Raw genomic sequence first — 21,652 nt, 5'->3', positions numbered from 1 at the left:
AGTAATAACCTTAGAAAGTCCATAGTAAAGAAATTTTTTGTCAAAATGTTTTCATGATTTTTTTTTAATAAAACTCTAAATGATTTCATTGAGGAATTCTGTCAAACATTTAAGAAATAAATAATGCTAGTCTTACAAATTAAACCAGAAAACAGAGGTGAGACATTTTCCAACTCATTTTCTGAAGCTGTTATCCTGGTACATAAACCTGACAAAGGCATACCAGGAGAAAATTACAGCTCATTACCCTCAGGAACACAGATGCAGAGATTCTTAACTGAACAGCTGACCAGGGAAGGCGTGTCAGGAGAGCACCCACCGCAGGGCCCTGCTCTCTGAGCAGTCAGGCCGGTGGGCTGTGAACCCGAGACTGTTCTGTACCCTCCACCCTTTGCCACGCACGCACCAGGGCAGAGACTCACACGGAGCTGACCCTGCTGAGCCAGCACTGGCCTGACAGCCCAGGCTCCGCCACAGCAGAAGCCCAGACTTGTTAGTATTCCCCACTCATCCTCTGCCCAGAGCCCCCCGACCCTGCCTCCCACACCTCCTGGGGTGTGCTCCTGGCCTGACAGCTGGTGTAGATGGTCTCTGCCCTGCCTCTCAGGAAAGCCTGGCCTAAGCAGTCTCAGCCAAGCTTGTGTGCCTCAGCTCCCAGGCCTGGCACAGCAGCGGCTCCTCCTGCTGGCTTCTGCCCTGGCCCAGGGTCTAGCACTGACCACCTGCACAAGGGAGCCCAGGCCTCTTCCTTGGCACTGTCCCCAGCACTGTCAGCACCTCCTAGCATAAGCGCGTCTCTGCAGCACGGTGCTACGTGCGGAACGGTCCCTCCTGGGAAAACTCCCAGAGGTTACCTGTTGTCCTGCAGTGGAGATTTCATGTTGAGAGCTATAGTGAATCACTGTCACTCCCAGGGAGAGTCACCTGCCTTGAGCTGTGGAGCCCAGTTCTTCCAGTGTCTCTGGCCTCGGACCCACCGACGTGTAGGGTGAGGTGGCCGTAACTTCTCACCAGTCCCTGCTGCCCTGCTGGTGATTGCCAGGCCTGGGAAAAGACAGAATAGAAGCAGAATGGACCCAGGGAGGCAGCTCCCAGCCAGCTGTCCAGAACAGCCCTGGGCTGGGGGGATGAGGGGGACTGGCCCAGTTTGCCCTGTGGGAACAGTTCCAGGTATAAGAGTTGGAGGGACAGGCTTCCAGCCCCAAGTGTAGGTCTTCTTTTGCTCCCGTGGAACACCTGAATTCTGGTCCCCGTAGTAGATGCTTATCAAAGGTCCTTCACTCTCCCACATGGCCCACAGAGCTCAGCCACCAGAGCCAGGCTCTGGCTGATGGCCGAATGCACTGCATACCTCCTGTCTTCAGCCTTTGCTCTCACTGAACACCCTCCAGAGAAGCCAGGCCTGGTCAGCAGGTCCACTCGTCCCAGGATCTCCACCCCGCCGCTGGATGCCCCTAGAGAACCAACTCCTGCACCCACACCAGGCTTCCTGAGTGTTAACTCCCCGCCTGTCTTCCGTGTTGAGCTGCCCCTTCTGTCACCTTCTCACTAGCTGCCCACAGGGGCTGCCTGCCCAGATCAACAGAACAAAGACCCAGGACCCCTGAGGACAGCTGTGCCTCCAGAGCCAGGGGATGGCTCCAGTCCTCTCGCCAGGCTCACCCCAACCTTACTTGGTCCTGCACTCAAGACCCCTCATCCTGCCCCTTGGGTAACCATCTACTTAACTCAGCCCTGGCTGCCTAGCTCCCCAGGGACCTCTCATTGATTCCACTGGCTCCCTCAAACCCTCTGAGTTCACACCTCATTCCAGGAAGGACCCCCTGCTTCATCATCACCCTCTGGGCATCACTTCATCCTTTCTCCTGGATCCTTTGGTGAAAGCAACGTGATGAAAAAAAAAAAAAGAAATTCCCTTATATCTTTTAAGATAAACTTGCTTCCCACCCGCCACCAGGATCTTCATTATATTTCCAATTTTGTACACATAATATTGGAATACTGAAGATGTTCTGGAAGGGTCTGACTATCAAAGTACATAAAATCTTCATCCTAGAGCTTTTTTGCCTCAAAGGTGTTCAGAACTTTTTAAAATAAAATAATCTGGCCTGAGGTGAGAAGCAGGCACTTGTCCCTTCTCTGCGAAGGGGGCTGTTTCTCACTCCGCACTGTGGCGCTGGGTCAGGCCCCTGACATGCCCAGAGGTGGGAGATGGCTGGGCAGACTGGTGTGCTCATGCACTGCAGGAACCCCGCTCAGCAGCCCCAGGAGCTTTGGCAGGACGCTTGAGGTGCCGAAGATATGTGGGTTGGGTGGTCCCATCAGGGATGACGTGACATGTCATGGAGGGTCCAGGGGCTGGCGCTGTGACCGGCTTCTCCCACGAGCTCCCTGGGCTGCCAGGAGAGGCTCCAGTGGAGGGAATGGTCCTGGTGGGCATGGAGCCTGGTCCTGGGTCTCGTAATTCTGGCATTTTCTGCCTTGCAGACAGACGAAGAGAAGCAACGGGACTTGCCTGTGGTGATGCCGGTTTTTGACAGAAATACCTGCAGCATCCCTAAATCCCAGATCTCTTTCATCGACTACTTCATCACAGACATGTTTGATGCCTGGGACGGTAAGAACACGCGGACTGTATCTCCCTCAGTAACAGGGAGCCCACATTAAGTAGCGCATAGTGCGGTTCTGACTGTAGAGTATGTTCGGGGGCTCAGAGTGTGCAGAGGCCGAGGAGAAGCCAGGCGCTGTCAAGGAGGTCCCGGAGGACGGGGCGCTCTCTGCTCTTTTTCCTCAGCTGCCCCTGGCTCTAGGGCTACCTGTTGTCCCAGTCGCAAAATGAGAGCATTGAACATGGGGCTGAAGAGGCTGCCAGTCAAAAGCCCAGGATTCAGAACCACTTACCTTCTGAGGGAGCTCTTCCACTGTCCGCTCCCCCAGCTTCTCCGCCGGCCTCCCCGGTAGCCGACCTGAGGGCAGGCTGGTCTCTGACGTGGGCACAACCCTCCTCGTAGCCCTCAGCGCGGGTGGAGCCCCCTGGCAGGTAGAGGGCTTTTAGGGAAGGGTCCCTGCCGGGAGGCGGACCCACGTCCAGTCTGGATTCGGCAGCAGGAGACGAGCCCGTGTCTCGGTGCTGAGAGGCGGGGGACGGAGGACTGAGGTGGCAAAGGCACTGGGGCCGCGGGCTGGGCCGCAGGCTCTGCTCACTGCTTCTGGGCCGAGACCTGACGTGGCCACTCCCGGCCCAAGTTCTCTTCACTAGCTCGCTGCTCGCGCCACGTGCTGCAGGCGGAAGGGGATGTGATCAAGGAAGGGGGATGGGACGCCCAGGAGAGCCGGTCAGGGCCGGGATCAGGCAGCCCAGGCCCCAGGGTGCTGATTAATGGTGCTAAAACCGGCGAGCCCCCTTCGCTCCATCCGCCAGAGCTGTCAGCTGGTGACAGAGGCACGGCGGGCACTGAGCACAGGTGGGGTTTCAGCTTCTCCAGGCTGTGGGCCGTGCCACGCCTGCCGAGCACAGAGCACTGTCCCCTCCTGTCCGTCCCTCTCCTTAGAAAGCCTCCATGTGCACCCCGGGAAGGTGCAATCTTATCACACTCCCATCTTTCTTGCAGCCTTTGTAGACCTGCCTGAGTTAATGCAGCATCTCGACAACAACTTTAAATACTGGAAAGGACTGGACGACATGAAGCTGCGGAGCCTGCGCCCGCCTCCCGAATAGCACGGTACCCCTGTGGTCACCGGGGATTCCTGAGGGCGGCAGAGCACCTCTCCGTATTAGCCGATCAGCCCCCCGATGCACAGAGCCTGCGAGAGCACCCAGGGACGCAGTCACCGTCCCTAACCACCACCTGATGCCATTGCTGTAGAGTGAGGCTTCGTCCACTCACTGAGCCAGCCTGCTGCCGGGGCTCCGCAGAGAGTCTCAGAGAACACGGCTTGCATCAGCGTCTGTCTGTCCAAACCCGAGCTCGGGAGTCCCAGCCAAGGACGCTGACGGAGTTTCTGCCGGCGACAGAGAATGTCTTGTTGAGGTTTCTCTAGATTATGTTCAGCACTCAAGAACAGCTAATGGCAATCGGATCTTTTCCACATCATAGAAGGTGCAATCACTCACTCTGGAACACTACTCAAAGTGACTTCTCTTTTAAAATTGAACAGCAAATGAAAAAGACAAATTCTGAAGTTGATTATTAATATCAATTATTAAAATGTTTTATTTATTTTATTAGAAGTTCACTATTTTCTATGAATTGAAAAATACTTCAAAGCCAAAGCCAACTTTAGATGCCATGACCAAATTTACATGATTCATAGTCATTAAATAGACATCACTTGGTGTATAGACTTATTTTCATAATGCAAATTTAAAATAAATGATACATTTTTACTGCACTATAGAAATATTTGTGTATGTTAGACTTTTCTGATTGATGTTAATTGGGAAAATTGTTTTGAAATCCAAAAAGGCACAATGGTTGTCTGAGGAGGCCTTACAAATAGTTGAGAAAAGAAGAGAAGCAAAAGGCAAAGGAGGAAAGGAAAGATATACCCATCTGAATGCAGAGTTCCAAAGAGTAGCAAGGAGAGATAAGAAAGCCTTCCTAAGTGAACAATGCAAAGAAGTAGAGAAAAACAATAAAATGGGAAAGACTAGAGATCTCTTCAAGAAAATTAGAGTTAACAAGGGAACATTTCATGCAAAGATCAGCATAATAAAGGACAGAGATGGAATGGACCTAACAGATATCTAAACAGATATCTAAACAGAAGACATTATGAAGAGGTGGCAAGTAACAAAAGAACTATACAAGAAAGATCTTAATAACCCATATAACCATGATGGTGTGATCACTCACCTAGAGCCAGCCATCCTGGAATGCGAAATCAAGTGAGCCTTAGGAAGCATCACTACAAACAAAGCTAGTGGGTGTGATGGAATTCCAGCTGAGCTATTTCAAATCCTAAAAGATGGTGCTGTGAAAGTGCTGCACTCAATATGCCAGCAAATTTGGAAAGCTCAGCAGTGGCCACAGAACTGGAAAAGGTATATTATCATTGCAATCCCAAAGAAAGACAATGCCAAAGAATGTTCAGACTACCACACAATTGTACTCATTTCACATGGTAGCAAAGTAATGCTCAAAATTCTCCAAGCTAGGCTTCAACAGTACGTGAACCAAGAACTTCCAAGCTGGATTTAGAAAAGGCAGAGGAACAAGAGATCAAATTGCCAATGTCCATTGGATCATAGAAAAAGCAAGAGAATTCCAGAAAAACATCTACTTCTGCTGTGTTGACTACACTAAAGCCTTTGACTATGTGGATCACAGCAAACTGTAGAAAATTCTTAAAGAGATGGGAATACCAGACCACCTGACCTGCCTCCTGAGAAACCTGTATGCAGGTCAAGAAGCAACAGGTAGAACCAGACATGGAACAACAGACTCTTTCAAAATTGGGAAAGGAATATGTTAAGGGCTGTATATTGTCACCCTGCTTATTTAGCTTATATGCAGAGTACATCATGTGAAATGCCAGGCTGGATGAAGCACAAGCTGGAATCAAGACTGCTGGGAGAAATATTGATAACCTCAGATGTGCAGATGATGCCATCCTTATGGCAGAAAGTGAAGAGGAACTAAAGAGCCTCTTGATGAAAGTGGAAGGGGAGAGTGAAAAAGCTGGCTTAAAACTTAACATTCAAAAAACAAAGATCATGGCATCCAGTCCTGTCACTTCATGGCAAAGTGATGGGAAAATGTAGAAACAGTGACAAACTTTATTTTCTTGGGCTCCAAAATCACTGCAGATGGTGATAGCAGCCATGAAATTAAAAGACGCTTGCTCCTCGGAAGAAAAGCTATGACAAACCTATGCAGTGTATTAAAAAGCAGAGACATTACTTTGCCAACAAAGGTCTGTATAGTCAAAGCTACAGTTTTCCCAGTGGTCATGTATGGATGTGAGAACTGGACCAGAAAGAAAGCAGAGTGCTGAAGAACTGATGCTTTTGAACTGTGGTGTTGGAGAAGACTCTTGAGAGTCCCTTGGACTGCAAGGAGATCAAACCAGTCAACCCTAAAGGAAATCAGTCCGGAATAGTCACTGGAAGGACTGATGCTGAAGCTGAAGCTCCAATACTTTGGCCACCTGATGCGAAGAGCAGACTCATTAGAAAAGACCCTGATGCTGGGAAAGATTGAAGGCAGGAGGAGAAGAGGACGACAGAGGACGAGATGGTTGGATGGCATCACCGACCTGATGGACACGAGTTTGAGCAAACTCTGGGAGATAGTGAAGGACAGGGAAGCCTGGCGTGCTGCACTCCATAGGGTCGCAGAGAGTCAGACACAGCTGAGTGACTGAACAACAACTAGTGACCCCAGAAGAGCTCGAAAGGGCTCTTCTGTGCAGCAGCCAGAGCTCCAACACTGGCTCTGCAGGCGACTCCCCAAAGTGAAAGAAACTGGACTTCACACTTATTTTTCCTAAAAATTTTATACTTGAATTTCCAAAAGTCTGCCTTATTTTGTATACAGTGTTTCTACAGAATATTCCCCATAAAAACAGAGAAAATGGAATATTTCGTGAATTGACATTTTATACTAATCTGTTTTCATCTGGATTTGGAGTCTTTGATTCCAGAAATTTATAACGGTTCTGTATCTTCACATTTTGAACAAGTTCTAGTACCGTTTAGAAAAAAATGACACGATGACGTGTCAAAGTTCTTGCTGTTTCCTTTTAAACTTGTATGCTTTTTTCCAGATAAAAATGAAATTAAACTATTTGTTTTAAAGAAAACATGTGTCACCTTTTCTTTGAAGTCTTATACTTAAAATACTTCATCTTTTTCTCCATATAAATAAAGAAAATACCTTTTTTTTTTTTTAAACAGAAGAAATAAATAGTTAAGTTACCTTTTCGGGTCACAAAGGGCCGGAATATGTTGAAGAATTCTCAGAGATACCTTTAATTCACCACTAGCTGCCCATTGAGAGAGATCATGTGCCCTGAAGGGCTGGCAGAGGGGCTCTCAGAGATGGTCCCGGGTTCATGATGCCCATTCAAGATGTCTGGGCACTCTGGAGGTCTGACAAGGCCAGCCCCTCAGGGGTCTCTCTAAGGAAACAAACCCCCCCTTTTCCTGTGTGGACACAGGCGACCCAAGTTGGTAACTGTTGACTGACATGGGAAGAAAGCCCTCTCCCCTCCAGGAAAGAAAAGAGAGTGATCCCACGAGGAACTCAACCATCATGAGGCAGAGATGGAATAATCATCAAGAGACTTGAGGATGAAAGCACTTAACATGTTTGAAGCAATGGAAGAAGCAATGGAAACCATAAGGTAAACCAAGGTAGTTTTGAAAAAAAAAAAATCTGAAAAAGAACCAAAGAGATATTCTAGGCATGAAGAACATAGTCATCAAAACAAATGGAAAACTTCTGGGTAGGTTTAACAGAAAACCAGACATAACTAAAGAGAGAAGTAGCCAATTGGAAGATTTAAGGAAATGACTCAATGTGTAGCACAGAGATTAAAAATGGAAAATGTGAAAGCAATGTTAAAATATGGAGGGTAGAATGAGATGCTCCAAACTGTGTCTATATTAGGTGATCTGGCGGGAGGAGAATCGGGGAGAAGCACTATCCAGAGAACGCCTGGGAGTCCCTCCAGACCTGACAAGCCAACTCCTCATATTACAGGGCACATCAAATCTCAGATAGGATGACACAACACCATGAAAATGCAGAGTGTTCAGCTTCAAGAGAAAAACCTAAAAGCTGTGAGAAAAGACAGATCACTTACAAAGGAACGAGCATCAGACTGCCATCAGAATTCTCATTTGCAACAATGAGAAGACAAGGGAATAGTATTTCAAAACACTGAAGGAAACTGTCAGCCTAGAATTACATACCAAGCTATGGTTCAAGAGTGAAGGTAAACAAAGATTATTCCAGACATGTACATATGTTAATCATAAACAGAACACTATGGGAAAAAAACTGCTGAAAGATGTACTTCTTTAACAAGTTCAGAAAGAGGAGGTGGGGTATCTATAGAAAGCAGTAGTAAGCACAGATTGGTAAACATCCAGACAAAATTAAGTAGGTATAGTGGGGGTGGGGTGGGGCGGGGAATAACAGCAAGAAACAGGTCACATTCTGAGGTTTCAGGCTATTTGAATTTGGAGGCAGATTATTCAACCTGCTGGGCTTCCCAGGAGGCTCAGTGGTAAAGAATCTGCCTGCCAAGCAGGAGATGCGGGTTCATTCCCTGAGTCGGGAAGATCTCCTGGAGGAGGAAATGGCAACCCACTCCGGTATTCTTGCCTGGGAAATCCCATGGACAGAGAGTCTGGTGGGCTATAGTTCATGAGGTCACAAAAGAGCCGGACACAACTGGGTGACTAAACCACAATTCACCACAGGTGGTGATACCCACCCTGCACACTCTCATGTTCTTATGTGCTTGCTCTGATGAGGCAGCTGCCATGTTGTGAGCTGCCCTATGGAGAGGCCTACATGGCAAAGAAGTGCGGGCAGCCTTGAGCCCACAGCCACCACGGAGGCATGCTGCCAGCCACCAGACGAGTGTGCTGGAAGCAGATTCTGCCACAGCTGGGTCTTCGGATGAGACCACAGCTGCAGCAGACACCTGAGACCCTGGGCCAGAGGACCCACCTCAGCCACACCCAGGTTCCTACCCACAGAAACGGGGACATGGTAAATGCTGTTCCTTGCCAGTAAATTTTAGGATAATTAGTTACACAATAACAAATAACTAATACACATACAATATACAGCAGTTAAAAAGAATGAAGTAGAGCTGCAGATGTCCACAGGGAAAGGCTTAAGAATATTGAAAGAAAAGGCTAAGTTGCAGTATGATACCATTTGCGTCAATTTTTTGAATACTCGAAACAATACTCTATTGCTTATGGAAAAATTAATAGTAGGAGCATTAAAACATTCAGGAAGTTTACCAATGCTGTGAACTGGCTTGTGTGACACCAAGCTCCTGGTGTAGACACAAACTAGAAAAGCAAGTGCTTTTCCCTCCACACTCCCTTAGGTTCCCCTGTCAGACTCAAGGGCTTCCCAGTAAAGAACCCACCTGCCAATGGAGGAGACGTAAGAGATGTGTGTTGGATCCCTGGGTCGGGAAGAGCCCCTGGAGGACGGGATGGCAACCCACTCCAGCATTCTTGCCTGGGGAATCCCACTGACAGAGGAGCGTGGCGGGCGACTATCCATAGTGTTGCAAAGAGTTGGACCATGAGTGAAGCAACGTAGCACGTACATGCGCATCAGATGCAAATGTGCAAGGCTCTACGTAGAAATGTTTCACAGGGACTCCTCTGCAGTCCAGCGGTTAGGACTCTCTGCTTCCATTGCAAGGGGTGCAGGTTCAATCCCTGATCAGGGAACTAAGATCCCTCATGCTGTGCTGTGCAACCAAAATTAAAAGAATCATGTCATAAATGGAGAACACGTGTAGAGGTATTGACTTTGCATTCTCCCCACTGGCAGCGCTGACTACAGTGGAAGCAGGAGGCTCTGGGGCACAGCAGCTGACTCAGCCCAAGCTGTGATCTGTATTTTAGGAAATGGCAACCCACCCCAGTACTCTTGCCTGGAAAATTCCATGGACTGAGGAGCCTGGTAGGCTACAGTCCATGGGGTAGCAAAGAGTCGGACACGACTGAGCAACTTCACTCCAGGAAACTCAGTTAAGAGTTCTGATAAACCCCTTCCATTGCGGCTAACCTGAGGGGGTTCTCCAGTCCCAAATGAAGGCCCCCGACTATGACCAGGAGGGCACACTGCAACTTCACAAAGGCGGTGACCTCAGGGGCAGGGGAGGCACTGGTACTGGAGAGACATTCAAAGGAAAGAAATCTAAAGCAGACATGGCAAAATATTAACATTAATTCTGGTGATGGGTGTGTGCTGCATGCTAAATTGCTTCAGTTTTGTCCGACTTTGTGACCCATGGACTGTAGCCCACCAGGCTCCTCTGTCCATGGGATTCTTCAGGCAAGAATACTGGAGCGGGTTGCCATGCCCTCCTCCAGATCTTCCTGACCCAGAGATCCAACTCTCATCTCTTACATCCCCTGCATTGGCAGGAGGGTTCTTTACCACTAGCACCGCTCGGGAACCCCTGGTGATGGGTATATCTGTCTTTTAAAAATGTATCACTATACTCTTCTAAATGTTGAAATATTTCATCTTTTTTTTTTAATGTGGTCACTATGCCTGGTGATTAGATGACTAGGAGAATATTTTAAGTAGAGAAAGTCTAAGTGGTATATATACAACACAGGGAAGCCATATGAAAAAACAGTAATGAACTCAACTGTAAAAATATTCTAGATACCAACCACAATAAATCAAAACAAACAATGAAATGTTTCTAATTCATTTTACAAAAAGTGTACTTCCCAAAATACTGATTTTCGTGAACTTAATACGTAAACAGTAGGAAAAAATAGGAAAATGATATGAACAGAAAGTTCACAGAAAAAAGTATAAAAAGATTCCAGTTTATGCTAAGTCTCACTGATAGTGACTGAAATGCAAAGTAGAACCAATTTGAGATATTTCTCACTTTTAAGATTAGTAAACAAAACAGACAGTGTTGGTAGAGTGTGTTGAGAAACGTGTGGACACAGGCACTCTTACACATTGGCAGGTGAGTGTAAACCAGTACACCCTCTGTGGAGGGCAGCACTGCCGAGTGTGCCCCGATCACAACTATAGGTGTGTCGTGGCCGAGCAGTTCCACTTCCAGAGACACCTTCCTAAAGACATGCTCAGTCATATCCGACTCTGTGACCCCACAAACGGTAGCCCGCCAGGCTCCTCTGTCCATGGGATTCTTTCTCCAGGCAAGAATACTGGAGTGGGTAGACATTCCCTCCTCCAGGGGATCTTTCTGACCCAGGGATCGAACCCAGGTCTCCTGCATTGCAGGCAGATTCTTTACCATCTGAGCCACCAGGGAAGCCCCAAAGATAGGCTCATATGTGGGAAATGATGCCTATACGGAATGGTTTATGACAGCCCTGCTCGTGATAGTGAAAGATGGAAAACACCTTAAATGTCTATGATTTAAGAAGGGTGAGTAAATAAATGATGGTTTGTCCCTACAATAGAATCCTATGCTTTTTTTTAGGTAAAAAAGGAATGAGAAGGTTCCTCATGTGCTAATACGGAGAGATTGCCAAGATATATTAAAATGTGGGAAAAGGACATAACACAGAACAATATACATACACGCTAGCATTTGTTTAAATACTACATAAACAAAATCTCTGGTTATGCACACGCAGAACAAGTAACATGAATTGCCTGTGGGGACCAGGGATCATTCTGTGTCCATATGTGAATTTTGAACAGTGCTCCTGAGGAATATAAAAGATCTGAATAAATGAAAAGGCAAACCCTACTTTCAGGATGAGTTGATTTTGTAAAACTGTCAATTTCTCCCTAATGTATTCTATGAGTTCAAAATCTTTTGAATGTAGTTGTCATTCTCATGTTAATCTGTTGAATGAAGGAAAATCAGGAACATTCTGAAAATGATGAGTGAAGAGAGAGGACTAGCCTAAGACATGAAAACATAAAAAGCTGCCATGATTAAAACACTGAGACACTGACCCCTATTTAGATGAATAAATAAAACTGAATAGAGCCAGGAATATATCAGAACAGACAAAGGAGTTTAGTAGAATAGTACAGGTGCTGCTTCACACCATTGGAGGGAAGATGGATTTATTCCAAAATGTTGTGAGGATGACTACGTAGCTATCTGAGAAAGTGATTCTTAGTGCGCCAATGCTTTAGAAGTGAAAATGAGATGGTTGGATGGCATCACCGACTCAGTGGACATGAGTCTGAGCAAGTTCCAGGAGATGGTGAAGGACAGGAAAGCCTGGCATGCTACAGTCCATGAAGTCGCAAAGAGTCAGAACAACTTACCACCCGAACCACAATGGTGGTCCAGTGGCTAAGACTCCACGCACCCAATGCAGGGGCCCACGTTTAATCCCCAGTCTGGGATCTAGATCCCACATGCCACAACTAAGAGTTCGCATGCCACAACTAAAGATCAAAGATCCTGCATGCCACAACTAAGACCCCGTGCAGCCAAAAATTTTTTTAAATTATAGAAGTGAAAATTAAACATAAAAACATTAGGAAAAAAATGAAGAAAATATCCTTATCATCTCACAGTGGAAAAGATGATATAAAATACAGAGTTTATTTCAAAACAGAACAACGAAACCCTGCTAATTTCACCCAAGTTTAAGAGACAAGACAATGTGCCCCTGGGCCAAAGCCACGAGGGGCTAGAGAGGGACGGGGAAGCTGGAACACAGCACCAACTCAAGCAACAACCAGCGAGATGGGGACCACAAGGAAACCTCAGCGGTGTGCACCACAGCTGTTTATAAGTTAGAAACTCAGGACAATCAAAATGCCCAGCAAAGGGGACTGTTGAGAAGAAAAGTTTGGTGTGATTCCAAAACAGAGTTGTTTGCAGTCACTAAAAATAATGATTTAGTAAATAAGGGAAACGGGACGACCTCAAGGCTGTGTGATTAAATGAAAATTCATTGAAGAATATGGAATGACCCATTTTGGAGGGAGAGGAAAAGATACATGAGATTAGAAAAAAAACTAGAAGGAAGGAAGTGGCACTTTTGTGGGGGTTGTCTCTGGAGGCAGGGGCTGTCTGTGGAGGCGGGGGCTGATTTAGGGGGCAGGGGTCACTAGGGCTTCACTACCAGCCTTGTGCTTTTCTGGGTTTCTCTAAATGTAATACTTGTGATTATTTCTATAACTCCAAGGTTTGAAATCTGAATGACGGAGGAGGTGGTGCAAGTCCATAACCAGGATTCGAGAGGGGAACCACCAGTCCAGACGGGGATGTGACCGCTGAGGGGGATGTGACACCAGAGGAGGGAGGCAGCTGGAGGTGGACTCCGGACTCTGCAGTGAAGCCTACCTCATGCTGAATTCTGTGGACATGACACAAGCTTGAAGCAGTCAGGGGCAAGGCGGGGAGGGGCAGACGGAGGACACAGCTCTAATCCCTGCTGCTGGGGTCCCTGGGGCGGCCGCTGGCGAGGCCGGAGCCCCCAGGCACTCCAAGGCGGGGGAGAAGCAGAGCAATTACCGTGTTCCACACCTTCCACCTCCTGCCTGAGCCTCACAGAGGACTCGGCGGGAACGGACAGTGGCTAGTGGGCGCTGCCTGTGTGTCCTCGGGAGCAGAGAGAGGCCCAGCAGCAGACAAAAAGGTCAAAGGAAAGTAGGAAGCAGTCTTGCTCCCCCATTTTCTTCAAAGAAATAACTGGATGTGGAAGAACAGGCTTCTGAGTCACAAGGAAACCTTGTCCCCAAGGATCGGGATCAGAAACAATGGGGAAAGGAGTTATTAAAACCATCGGCTCCCAACAAGCTCAGGAAGAAGCTGAATAAACTTTGAACAATTTGTCTCATCCTGCTATAAAAAGAGGAAATTTCAGAAAGTCAGGAACCATCACGTGTGTACATTTAGAAGCCCTTTCACTCCACTGACACAGTCACAGACATGCTGAAAAGCATGTCTTCGCTCCTCCCGCAAGGCCTGTGCACCAGAAAACGAAACCTCTCACAGCAGGGACAGCGTACCAGCAGCATGGGCACTGCCAGCAGCTGGCTGGACACGCCACCTCCCGGCCCCCTGACCTGCTGCCCAGAGCCTGCCCTTCAGCAGTCTGGGGCCAGCACGCTGATGTTGAAAAGGTTTAACAGATACTGTCTTTGTAGAATGAAGGGCCCTGCAACATGGTGTTCTCACAAGCCACCCTTCCCATTTCCTGTCACCCCCCACTTCACCAACGTCTCAGACCCCAGCTGAAAGGCCCCATTCTTGTCCCGTGGAAAAGATCCTATTTAAAACCGAGAAAAGGAGGAAACACACTCAGCCGTCAGGAAGCAATAGCATTAACTCAGGGGCCAAAAACAACACTGCAGGCCGAGAACAATGCAGGAGGCGGCGTGGGGAGGATCAAGGCAGCTTCGCTGGGTGTTTCTGGTCCCCGAGACTGAGAGGGGGCCCAAGTGCGAGTCACTCACTGAGGGTGGAATAGGCAGTGTTTCTAATAGTAGAAATAAGAATTTATCTGAGCATTTTCAGATATTAAAAATATGTTTCCTTCTGGACAGAGACTGGCTTCACATGAGGCACCGGTCTCTTACTCCACTGCTCAGCTCAAAATATCCCCAGGTACCTAGTGATGTGGCCACAGACGTGCAGGTGTAGTGGAGCTCTTGAAAATGATTTCAGAAGAAAAAAAATATATATATATATTTACCTTCCAAATGATTTTACGAAAAGTAAAGACTCAGGTTTCCCTTAGGATTAACTTTTAAAAACTGAAAATTAAAAATACTATTTTCAATATGCTCCACTCCAAGAATGTATAGTTTCCAGAAATTTCACACACGATTAAAAAATGAAGATTAAACAAGCTAATGGGAGGATAAAACATGCCATGATGTCCCATAATTGCTCCAAGTAGCAGCAAGTTTAGCTTAGAATTTCCTAGCAGTCAAAGGGAAAACAGAACAAGATTGATGTGGATTCTTAAAGAGATGGGAACACCAGACCACCTTACCTGCCTCCCGAGAAACCTGTATGCCGATCAAGAAGCAACAGGTAGAACCAGACATGGAACAATGGACTGGTTCCAAATTGGGAAAGGAGTACATCAAGGCTGTAAGTCACCTTGCTTATTTAACTTATATGCAGAGTACATCATGCAAAATGCCAGGCTGGGTGAAGCACAAGCTGGAATCAAGATTGCCGGGAGAAATATCAATAACCTCAGATAGGCAGATGACACCACCTTTATGACATAAAGCAAAGAGGAACAAAAGAGTCTCTTGATGAAAGTGGAAGAGGAAAGTGAAAAAGCTGGCTTAAAATTCAACATTCAAAAAACAAAGATCATGACATCCCGTCCCATCACTTTATGGCAAATAGATGGGGAAACAATGGAAACAGTGACAGACTTTATTTTCTTGGGCTCCAAAATCACTGGATGGTGACAGCAGCCATGAAATTAAAAGATGCTTGTTCCTTGGAAGGAAAGCAATGACAAACCTAGACAGCATATTAAAAAAAAGAGACATTACTCTGCCAACAAAGGTCCATATAGTCAAGAAAGAAAGAAAAGAAAGAAAGTGTAGTTGCTCAGTCGTGTCTGACTCTTTGCAACCCCATGGATTGTAGCCTACTAAGCTCCTCCGTCCATGGGATTTTCCAGGCAAGAGTACTGCAGTGGGTTGCCATTTAGTCTAAGCTATGGTTTTTCCTGTAGTCACGTATGGATGGATGTGAGAGTTGGACCATAACAAAGGCTGAGCACCAAAGAATTGATGCTTTTGAACTGTGGTGTTGGAGAAGACTCTTGAGAGTCCCTTGGACAGCAAGGAGATCAAACCAGTCCATCCTAAAGGAAATCAGTCCTGAATGTTCATTGGAAGGACTGATGCTGAAGCTGAAGCTCCAATACTTTGGCCACCTGATGGGAAGGGCCAACTTATTGGAAAAGACCCTGATGCTGAGAAAGACTGAGGGCAGGAGAAGGGGACGACAGAGGATGAGACGGTTGGATGGCATCACCGACTCAATGGACATGAGTTTGAGAAAGCTCCAGGAATAGTGAAGGACAGGGAAGCCTGGCGTGCTACAGTCCATTGGGTTGCAAAGAGTTGGACACAACTAAGTGAGTGAACAACAACTGTGACATAAAGACCTTAGAACAAAGCTCCAAGTTCAGGTTTAATGCTAACTCTCACTGCCTACAGGAAGGTCACCATCTCTGCTTCACTGATACTGGGAGGGCTGCCTCGTGCACTGCGTGCTTACCCTGTATCTATCGGTGACGGTTTCAGCAATGGACAGGTGACCCTGTCCTGCCCAGTAAGCCATAAAGAGAAATCTGCAAGAATGACTGTGAATCAAGTTCTCACTCTCCCCGGAGAGCCACAGAAAGAGTCTCTCTCTCTCTCTCTCTCTAGGTGGGTTGGGTCTAGATGTGACACCCAGCACTGTTGTAGCCATATTGTTCCTAGTTCAAGGATGAAGCCACCTCCAACAGAGAGAATGCTGAAGGATGGAAGAAACCTGGGTTTTCAGTGTTATCAACCAGCCCTGGAACCCTCAAAACTCTAGACTTCCTGTTCAGTGAGATAACTGCCTGTCCTGTGGTAGAATACTAGATTCATTCAGGTTTTTTGTTTTTATGGAAACAAAACGTAAAAGCTCAGGTTTTAGAGGGCAAACACAAAACTAGAAATGGGAATTTTCTACACGTAACAGAAATCTTGAGTAAATAAGACTATTCATCCCAGCATTATGTTTCTTTTTTTTTTTTTTTCTTGAAATCCATCACAGGAATGGAGGAACACCCCTCAGCAGACATTGTCCTCAGGCCAGACAGGTCTATGTCAGCCTGTCTGTAAGGATGTCAACTTATGACATACCCTGCCACATGTGGGAGTACATCTCTGGTGCAGGAAAGGCTAGAAAGAGATCTCTTTGTCATCAAGCCTTTGCCAGCTCCTAAATAACACATGTGGCAGAATCAGGCCCATTTGAAAACTTAACACATGTGCCAGAAAGAAAACTACCACAATCCAGCATTATTTAAAAGAGCAGAAGACTGGATACAGTCTTAATATACATCATTGAGTAAGTAGAGACAGATATCCATCATAAGTTACTAGTCAAATGCATGCACAGTAGAACCTCAGAAAGCCATAAAAAAGAAATGGGGAGACTTCCCTGGTGGTCCAGTGATTAAGAATCCACCTTGCAATGCAGGAGTCACTGGTTCGATCCCTAGTCGGGGAGCTAAGATGCCACATGCCACAGGGCAGCTGAGTCATCATGCCATAACTACCAAAGCACATGCGCCACAAATAGAGTCCGTGTGCCACAGCAAAAGATCCTGCATGATGCAACTAAGACTCGATGCAACCAAATAAATAAAAAAAGAAAAAAAAAAAGAAACCACTATTCACTAAGTAAAAAACAGGTAGAGCACTGTGTTGAGTGTGCTTCAACATGTATTTAAGAGGAGAGAAATCTATGTATTTTCTTGCAAATGGTATCACTACCTAAAAAATTACTCACTTAGCAACTTAAAAGAACAGACATTTATTATCTCAGTGTCTGTGGGTCAGGAATTCGGGGGTGCCTTTGTAGGATGGTTCTGGTTTAGTCTCTCTCTCAGAGTTACAGTCAAGATGTTACCCGGGGAGTGGTATCAGTAAAAGTGGATTAAGGACCTTCAAAAACTCCAACGAACCTCCAGAAAGGCAGTAAGAAAACTGACAAAAATGGTCAGAACCAACTTTTCAGAATCTGGAAATTAACCAGAAGATCGCAGCAATCTGGGAAGTTTCAATCAAGAAAAGTGACTGAAGCTCAGTAACAACAGTGAGCTTTGGGGCAATTTAACTTGTCTTATTTCCACCTCCCTCTCTCTGGCTCCTTGATAGCCTTGAAAATCAACAACCACAATCACAGTGGAAAACAGCAGCCTGGCAGACAGCAGGAGAGGCAAGCTGGGGTCAGAGCTTCTTGAAAGCCTCATTCCCACAGAACTGCCATCATGTGACTTTCTGGTAGCTCCCGGAAGCCTCTATTGCAAGGCTGTCCTTATTGATTAGACTTGGAGCTTGTCCAATGGGAAAAGCCCTTTCCCTGAGGGTGTTGGTAAAAACATTTCAAGATAATTTTTTTGATGCTATGACTACTGCAGGCAGTAAGTAACAATTGAGGCAAACAACAGGCTACCTCAAACAGTTTAAAATCTAGGGCAGGAGATGTCCGTAAGGGCTTTGACAATCTGAAATGCTCCTCAGAATCCAGAGGCTGAGGCACAGGGAGGACTGTGCACGTGCTCAGAAAAGAACTGGTACGGCCCTCTCCCCGCACGCTGACACCGAGGGCCTGAACAAGCAGGGAGCGACGTGTGAGGCAGAGGTATTACTGTCACACGCTGACACCGAGGCCCTGAACAAGCAGGGAGCGACGTGTGAGGCAGAGGTATTACTGTCTCTGGCCGAGTGTGGAAGGCATACCACGACACGCATACAGAACCCCTTGGCAATGACCAGGTGATTTATCGTTCCAGGCATCAAAGGAAATCTTCAACCAGTTGTTGGCTGGCCACTAATCTAACCAAGCAGAGACTTCAGTGGACACACACCAAAAAGCATACAGATCTTACACAAATAGTTCAGAGAAGTCACCCAACAAGTAACTTCAGCAACTACAAAAACCTCTGAGGATGAGGGAAGAACCTGATTTCCAAAGCTGCCACATTATATTAATTGAAATGGCCAATTTTCATGAAAATATTACAAGACATGCAAAGAAACAAAAAAATGTGATCCAGATACAGGGGGGGACTCAAAACCATATCAATCAGAAATAGTTTCAAAGACCAGACCAGAGACTTTAAATCAACTACTTAAAATTTATTCAAAGAACTAAAGGAAATACTATTTGAACTAAAGGAAAGTATGAACACAATGTATTACTGAAGACAGTATCAATAGAGAGAGAGAAATTATAAATAAATAGAGTCTAGAGTTAAAAAGTACAATGACTGAAATGATAAATCCACTACAGCTATTCAACAGGAGATTTCAGCAGATGGAAGAAGGAATTGGTAATCTTAAAGACAGGTAAATTGGGTTTACCAGTCTTGAGAAGTAGAAAGAAAAATAAGAAAACTGAACAAAGCCTCAGAGACCTCTAGGACAGCATCAAGTGCACCAGCATAGCACAATGAGAACTCGAGGAGGAGAGGAACAGGGGCAAAAAGGATGTTTGAAGAAATAATGGCAGAAAATTACCCAAATTTGATGAAAAACATTTGCCTATAGACCCAAGAAGCTCAATGAACTCCAAGTATGATAAACGCAAAGAAAACCATACCAAGACACATCATAATCAAACTATTGAAAGCCGGAGAAAGACAATCTTAAAAGCCAGAAGAGAGAAGTGACTTAGCACATATCATGTGTAAGAAATCCTCAATAAGAGTAGCAGCTGATTTCTCATCATAAAACTATGGAGGCCAGAAGGCAGTGACATGCCATGGCACTGGGATGTGGGTGGGCATCAGATATATAAAGATTTAATGTGGATGATGACAACACAAAGCAAGAGAGAAATAGAACTGCATATGAGCAAAATTTTGCATATTATTGAAATAAAGTTGGTATTAATCTGAACTAGATGATTAGATTATTATAAATGAAGATATCCACAACAACCACTAAGAAAATAATTCAAAAGACACATAACAAAAGAAATGACAAGGTAATTTAAATGGTGCACTAGGGACTATCTATTTAACAGAAAGAAGGCAGTTGTGGAAAAATAGAGGAACAGAAAAGATGTGAGACACAGGGAAACAAATAGCCAAAAGGAAGGCATAAATTTTACCTTATCAGCAAGGACACTCAAGTGGATCAAACACTACAACTCAAGGTGGAGACTGTCATAAGGGATTTTTTTAAACAATCAAACTCTATGCTATCCAATCAATACAAGAGACACACCTTAGATTCAGATACAAAATAGGTTGAAACTAAAAGGATACAAATCATCCATCCCTCAGTAACTGAAAGAGAACTGACGTGGCTACACTAACATCAGACAAAATACACTTTAAAACAACAACAACAAATTGTTACTGGGGACAGAGAAGCACATTTTATCATGCTAAAAGAAGCAATCTATCAAGAAGATATAACAATTATAAACATATATACCTAATAAGAGAGCACTAAATACATGAAGCAAAAACCAAAGGAACTGAAGGGAGAATTAGACAATTTAACAATAATCATTGGAGGAGTCCTCAACACCCCGCTTTCAATTATGGGTAGACAGAGGATCAACAAGGAAATAGATTTGAACAACACTATAATGCAGCTGGGCTTCGAAGGTGGCACTAGTGGTAAAGAACCTGCCTGCCAATGCAGGAGACATGAGACACGGGTTCAATCCCTGGGTCAGGAAGATCCCCTGGAGGAGAGCATGGCAACCCACTTCAGTATTCTTGCCTGGAGAATATGACAGGCCATGATACAAGGCTCAATAAGTTTAAAAGGACTCAACTCATACAAAGTATTGTTCTCTACTCAAAATGGAATAAAACTAGAAATAAATAACAGGAAAAATTGAATATTCACAAATATGTGGAAGTTGAACAACATAATCCTTAATCACTAAAAGATCAATGAATAAGTAACAAGATAAATTAGAAAATACTTTGAGATGAATGAAAATGAAAATATAAGGGGCTAAAATTTATGGAATGTAGTGAAAGCGTGCTTGCAGAAAAATTTACAGCTGTAAATTATACATGAAAAAGATGACAACTCAAATCAACAGCTTTCTACCTGAATAAGTTAGTAAAAGAAATGCAAACTAAATCAAAGCAAACCTTAGGAAAGAAATAATCAAGATTATAGCAGAAGTAATTGCAACAAAGATAGGAAAACAATAGAGAAATAGCAACAAGACCAGAAGTTGATACTTTGAAAGATGAACAAATTGAAAAACTTTGGGCTAGATAGAAAATAAAAAAGAGAAAATTATGAATGAAAGATGGGGTCACATCGCTACCAACCTTAAGGATTAAGGTTTATAAGAAAGATTAAGAAGGAGGATATAAAAAATAAGAAGGATTATAAAAGAATACTATGAATAACTATGTAACAACACTTGAGATAACTAGGTGAAATGTACAAATTCCTAGAAAGACACAAATGAACGAAACTGACTAGTAAGAAATTGAAAAGCTGAATAGATCTATAATAAGCAGAGGTAGAATTAGTGATCAAAAAATTTCCCACAAAGAAAATCTTCAAGACCAGATGGCTTCACCACTGTATTCTACCAACATCTAAAAAAGGATTAACACCAATTCCTGTCAAATTCTTCCTAGAAACAGAAGGGGAAGGAACACTTCCCAGCTCATTTTGTGAGGTCAGTTATTACCCTTCTGGTACCAAAACTAGACAAATATATAACAAGAAAACTATCAATCACTGTCATTTATAAATATAGATGCAAAAATCCTCTACAAAACGCTAGCAAACTGAATGCAGCTACACATAAAAAAGATTTATCTCAGGAATGCAAGATTGGTCCAATGTTGGAAAATCACTATAACACATTTTACTCAAAGAATAAAACTACATGATTATCTCAAGCAGCATTTGATAAAATTCAACACTTTCATGATAAAGAAAAAAAAAAACTAATAAACTAGAAATAGAAAAACCCACAGCTGACTTCTTGCTTAACGGTGAAAAACTGGAAACTTTCTGCCCAAGATCAGGAATGAAACAAAGATACAGGCTCTCAATACTACTCAACATTGTACTGAGGCAAAGTACCAGGAAAGCTGGGGAGGAGAAAAGAAGGAAAAGTCTCCAGATCAGAAAGGAAAAATTAAAATTCTGTCTATTTGCAGATATTATGATCTTGTGTATAGAAAACCCCAAGGAATACACACACACACAAAAACCCATTAGACCTAATGTTGGGGATCAGAGGG

General features: G+C 44.8%; 1 protein-coding gene, 1 long non-coding RNA gene and 1 other non-coding gene across 10 annotated transcripts in view; 2 read left to right on the top strand and 1 right to left on the bottom strand.

Moving 5' to 3' along the window:
* The window catches only part of PDE8A (phosphodiesterase 8A), a 153,474-nt gene extending 146,670 nt beyond the window's left edge, over window positions 1–6,804 (top strand). For all 8 annotated transcript variants that reach the window (XM_081546913.1, XM_081546917.1, XM_081546911.1 and 5 more), the window contains 2 exons: window positions 2,488–2,617; window positions 3,612–6,804. In XM_081546913.1, coding sequence (XP_081403039.1) covers window positions 2,488–2,617; window positions 3,612–3,718 — 237 coding nt within the window. In that variant the 3' untranslated portion in view covers window positions 3,719–6,804. The remainder of the gene's footprint in view (window positions 1–2,487; window positions 2,618–3,611) is intronic.
* A 158-nt stretch (window positions 6,805–6,962) lies between these two features.
* Window positions 6,963–11,452, top strand: LOC145528482 (uncharacterized). The gene is made up of 3 exons (XR_014070457.1): window positions 6,963–7,347; window positions 7,707–7,941; window positions 11,182–11,452. It is a non-coding gene; the product is annotated as an uncharacterized LOC145528482 (long non-coding RNA).
* A 5,101-nt stretch (window positions 11,453–16,553) lies between these two features.
* Window positions 16,554–16,701, bottom strand: LOC145530739 (small nucleolar RNA SNORA12). Its single transcript, XR_014072040.1, has one exon. It is a non-coding gene; the product is annotated as a small nucleolar RNA SNORA12 (small nucleolar RNA).
* Window positions 16,702–21,652: the final 4,951 nt, after the last annotated feature.

The sequence above is a fragment of the Giraffa tippelskirchi genome, chromosome 12 (assembly GCF_054371585.1).
Source record: "Giraffa tippelskirchi isolate mGirTip1 chromosome 12, T2T-mGirTip1v1.2.pri, whole genome shotgun sequence".
NCBI classification, from domain to species: domain Eukaryota; kingdom Metazoa; phylum Chordata; class Mammalia; order Artiodactyla; family Giraffidae; genus Giraffa; species Giraffa tippelskirchi.
Note: the sequence above shows the minus strand (reverse complement) of the source record. Positions and strands in the feature narration are given on the sequence as shown.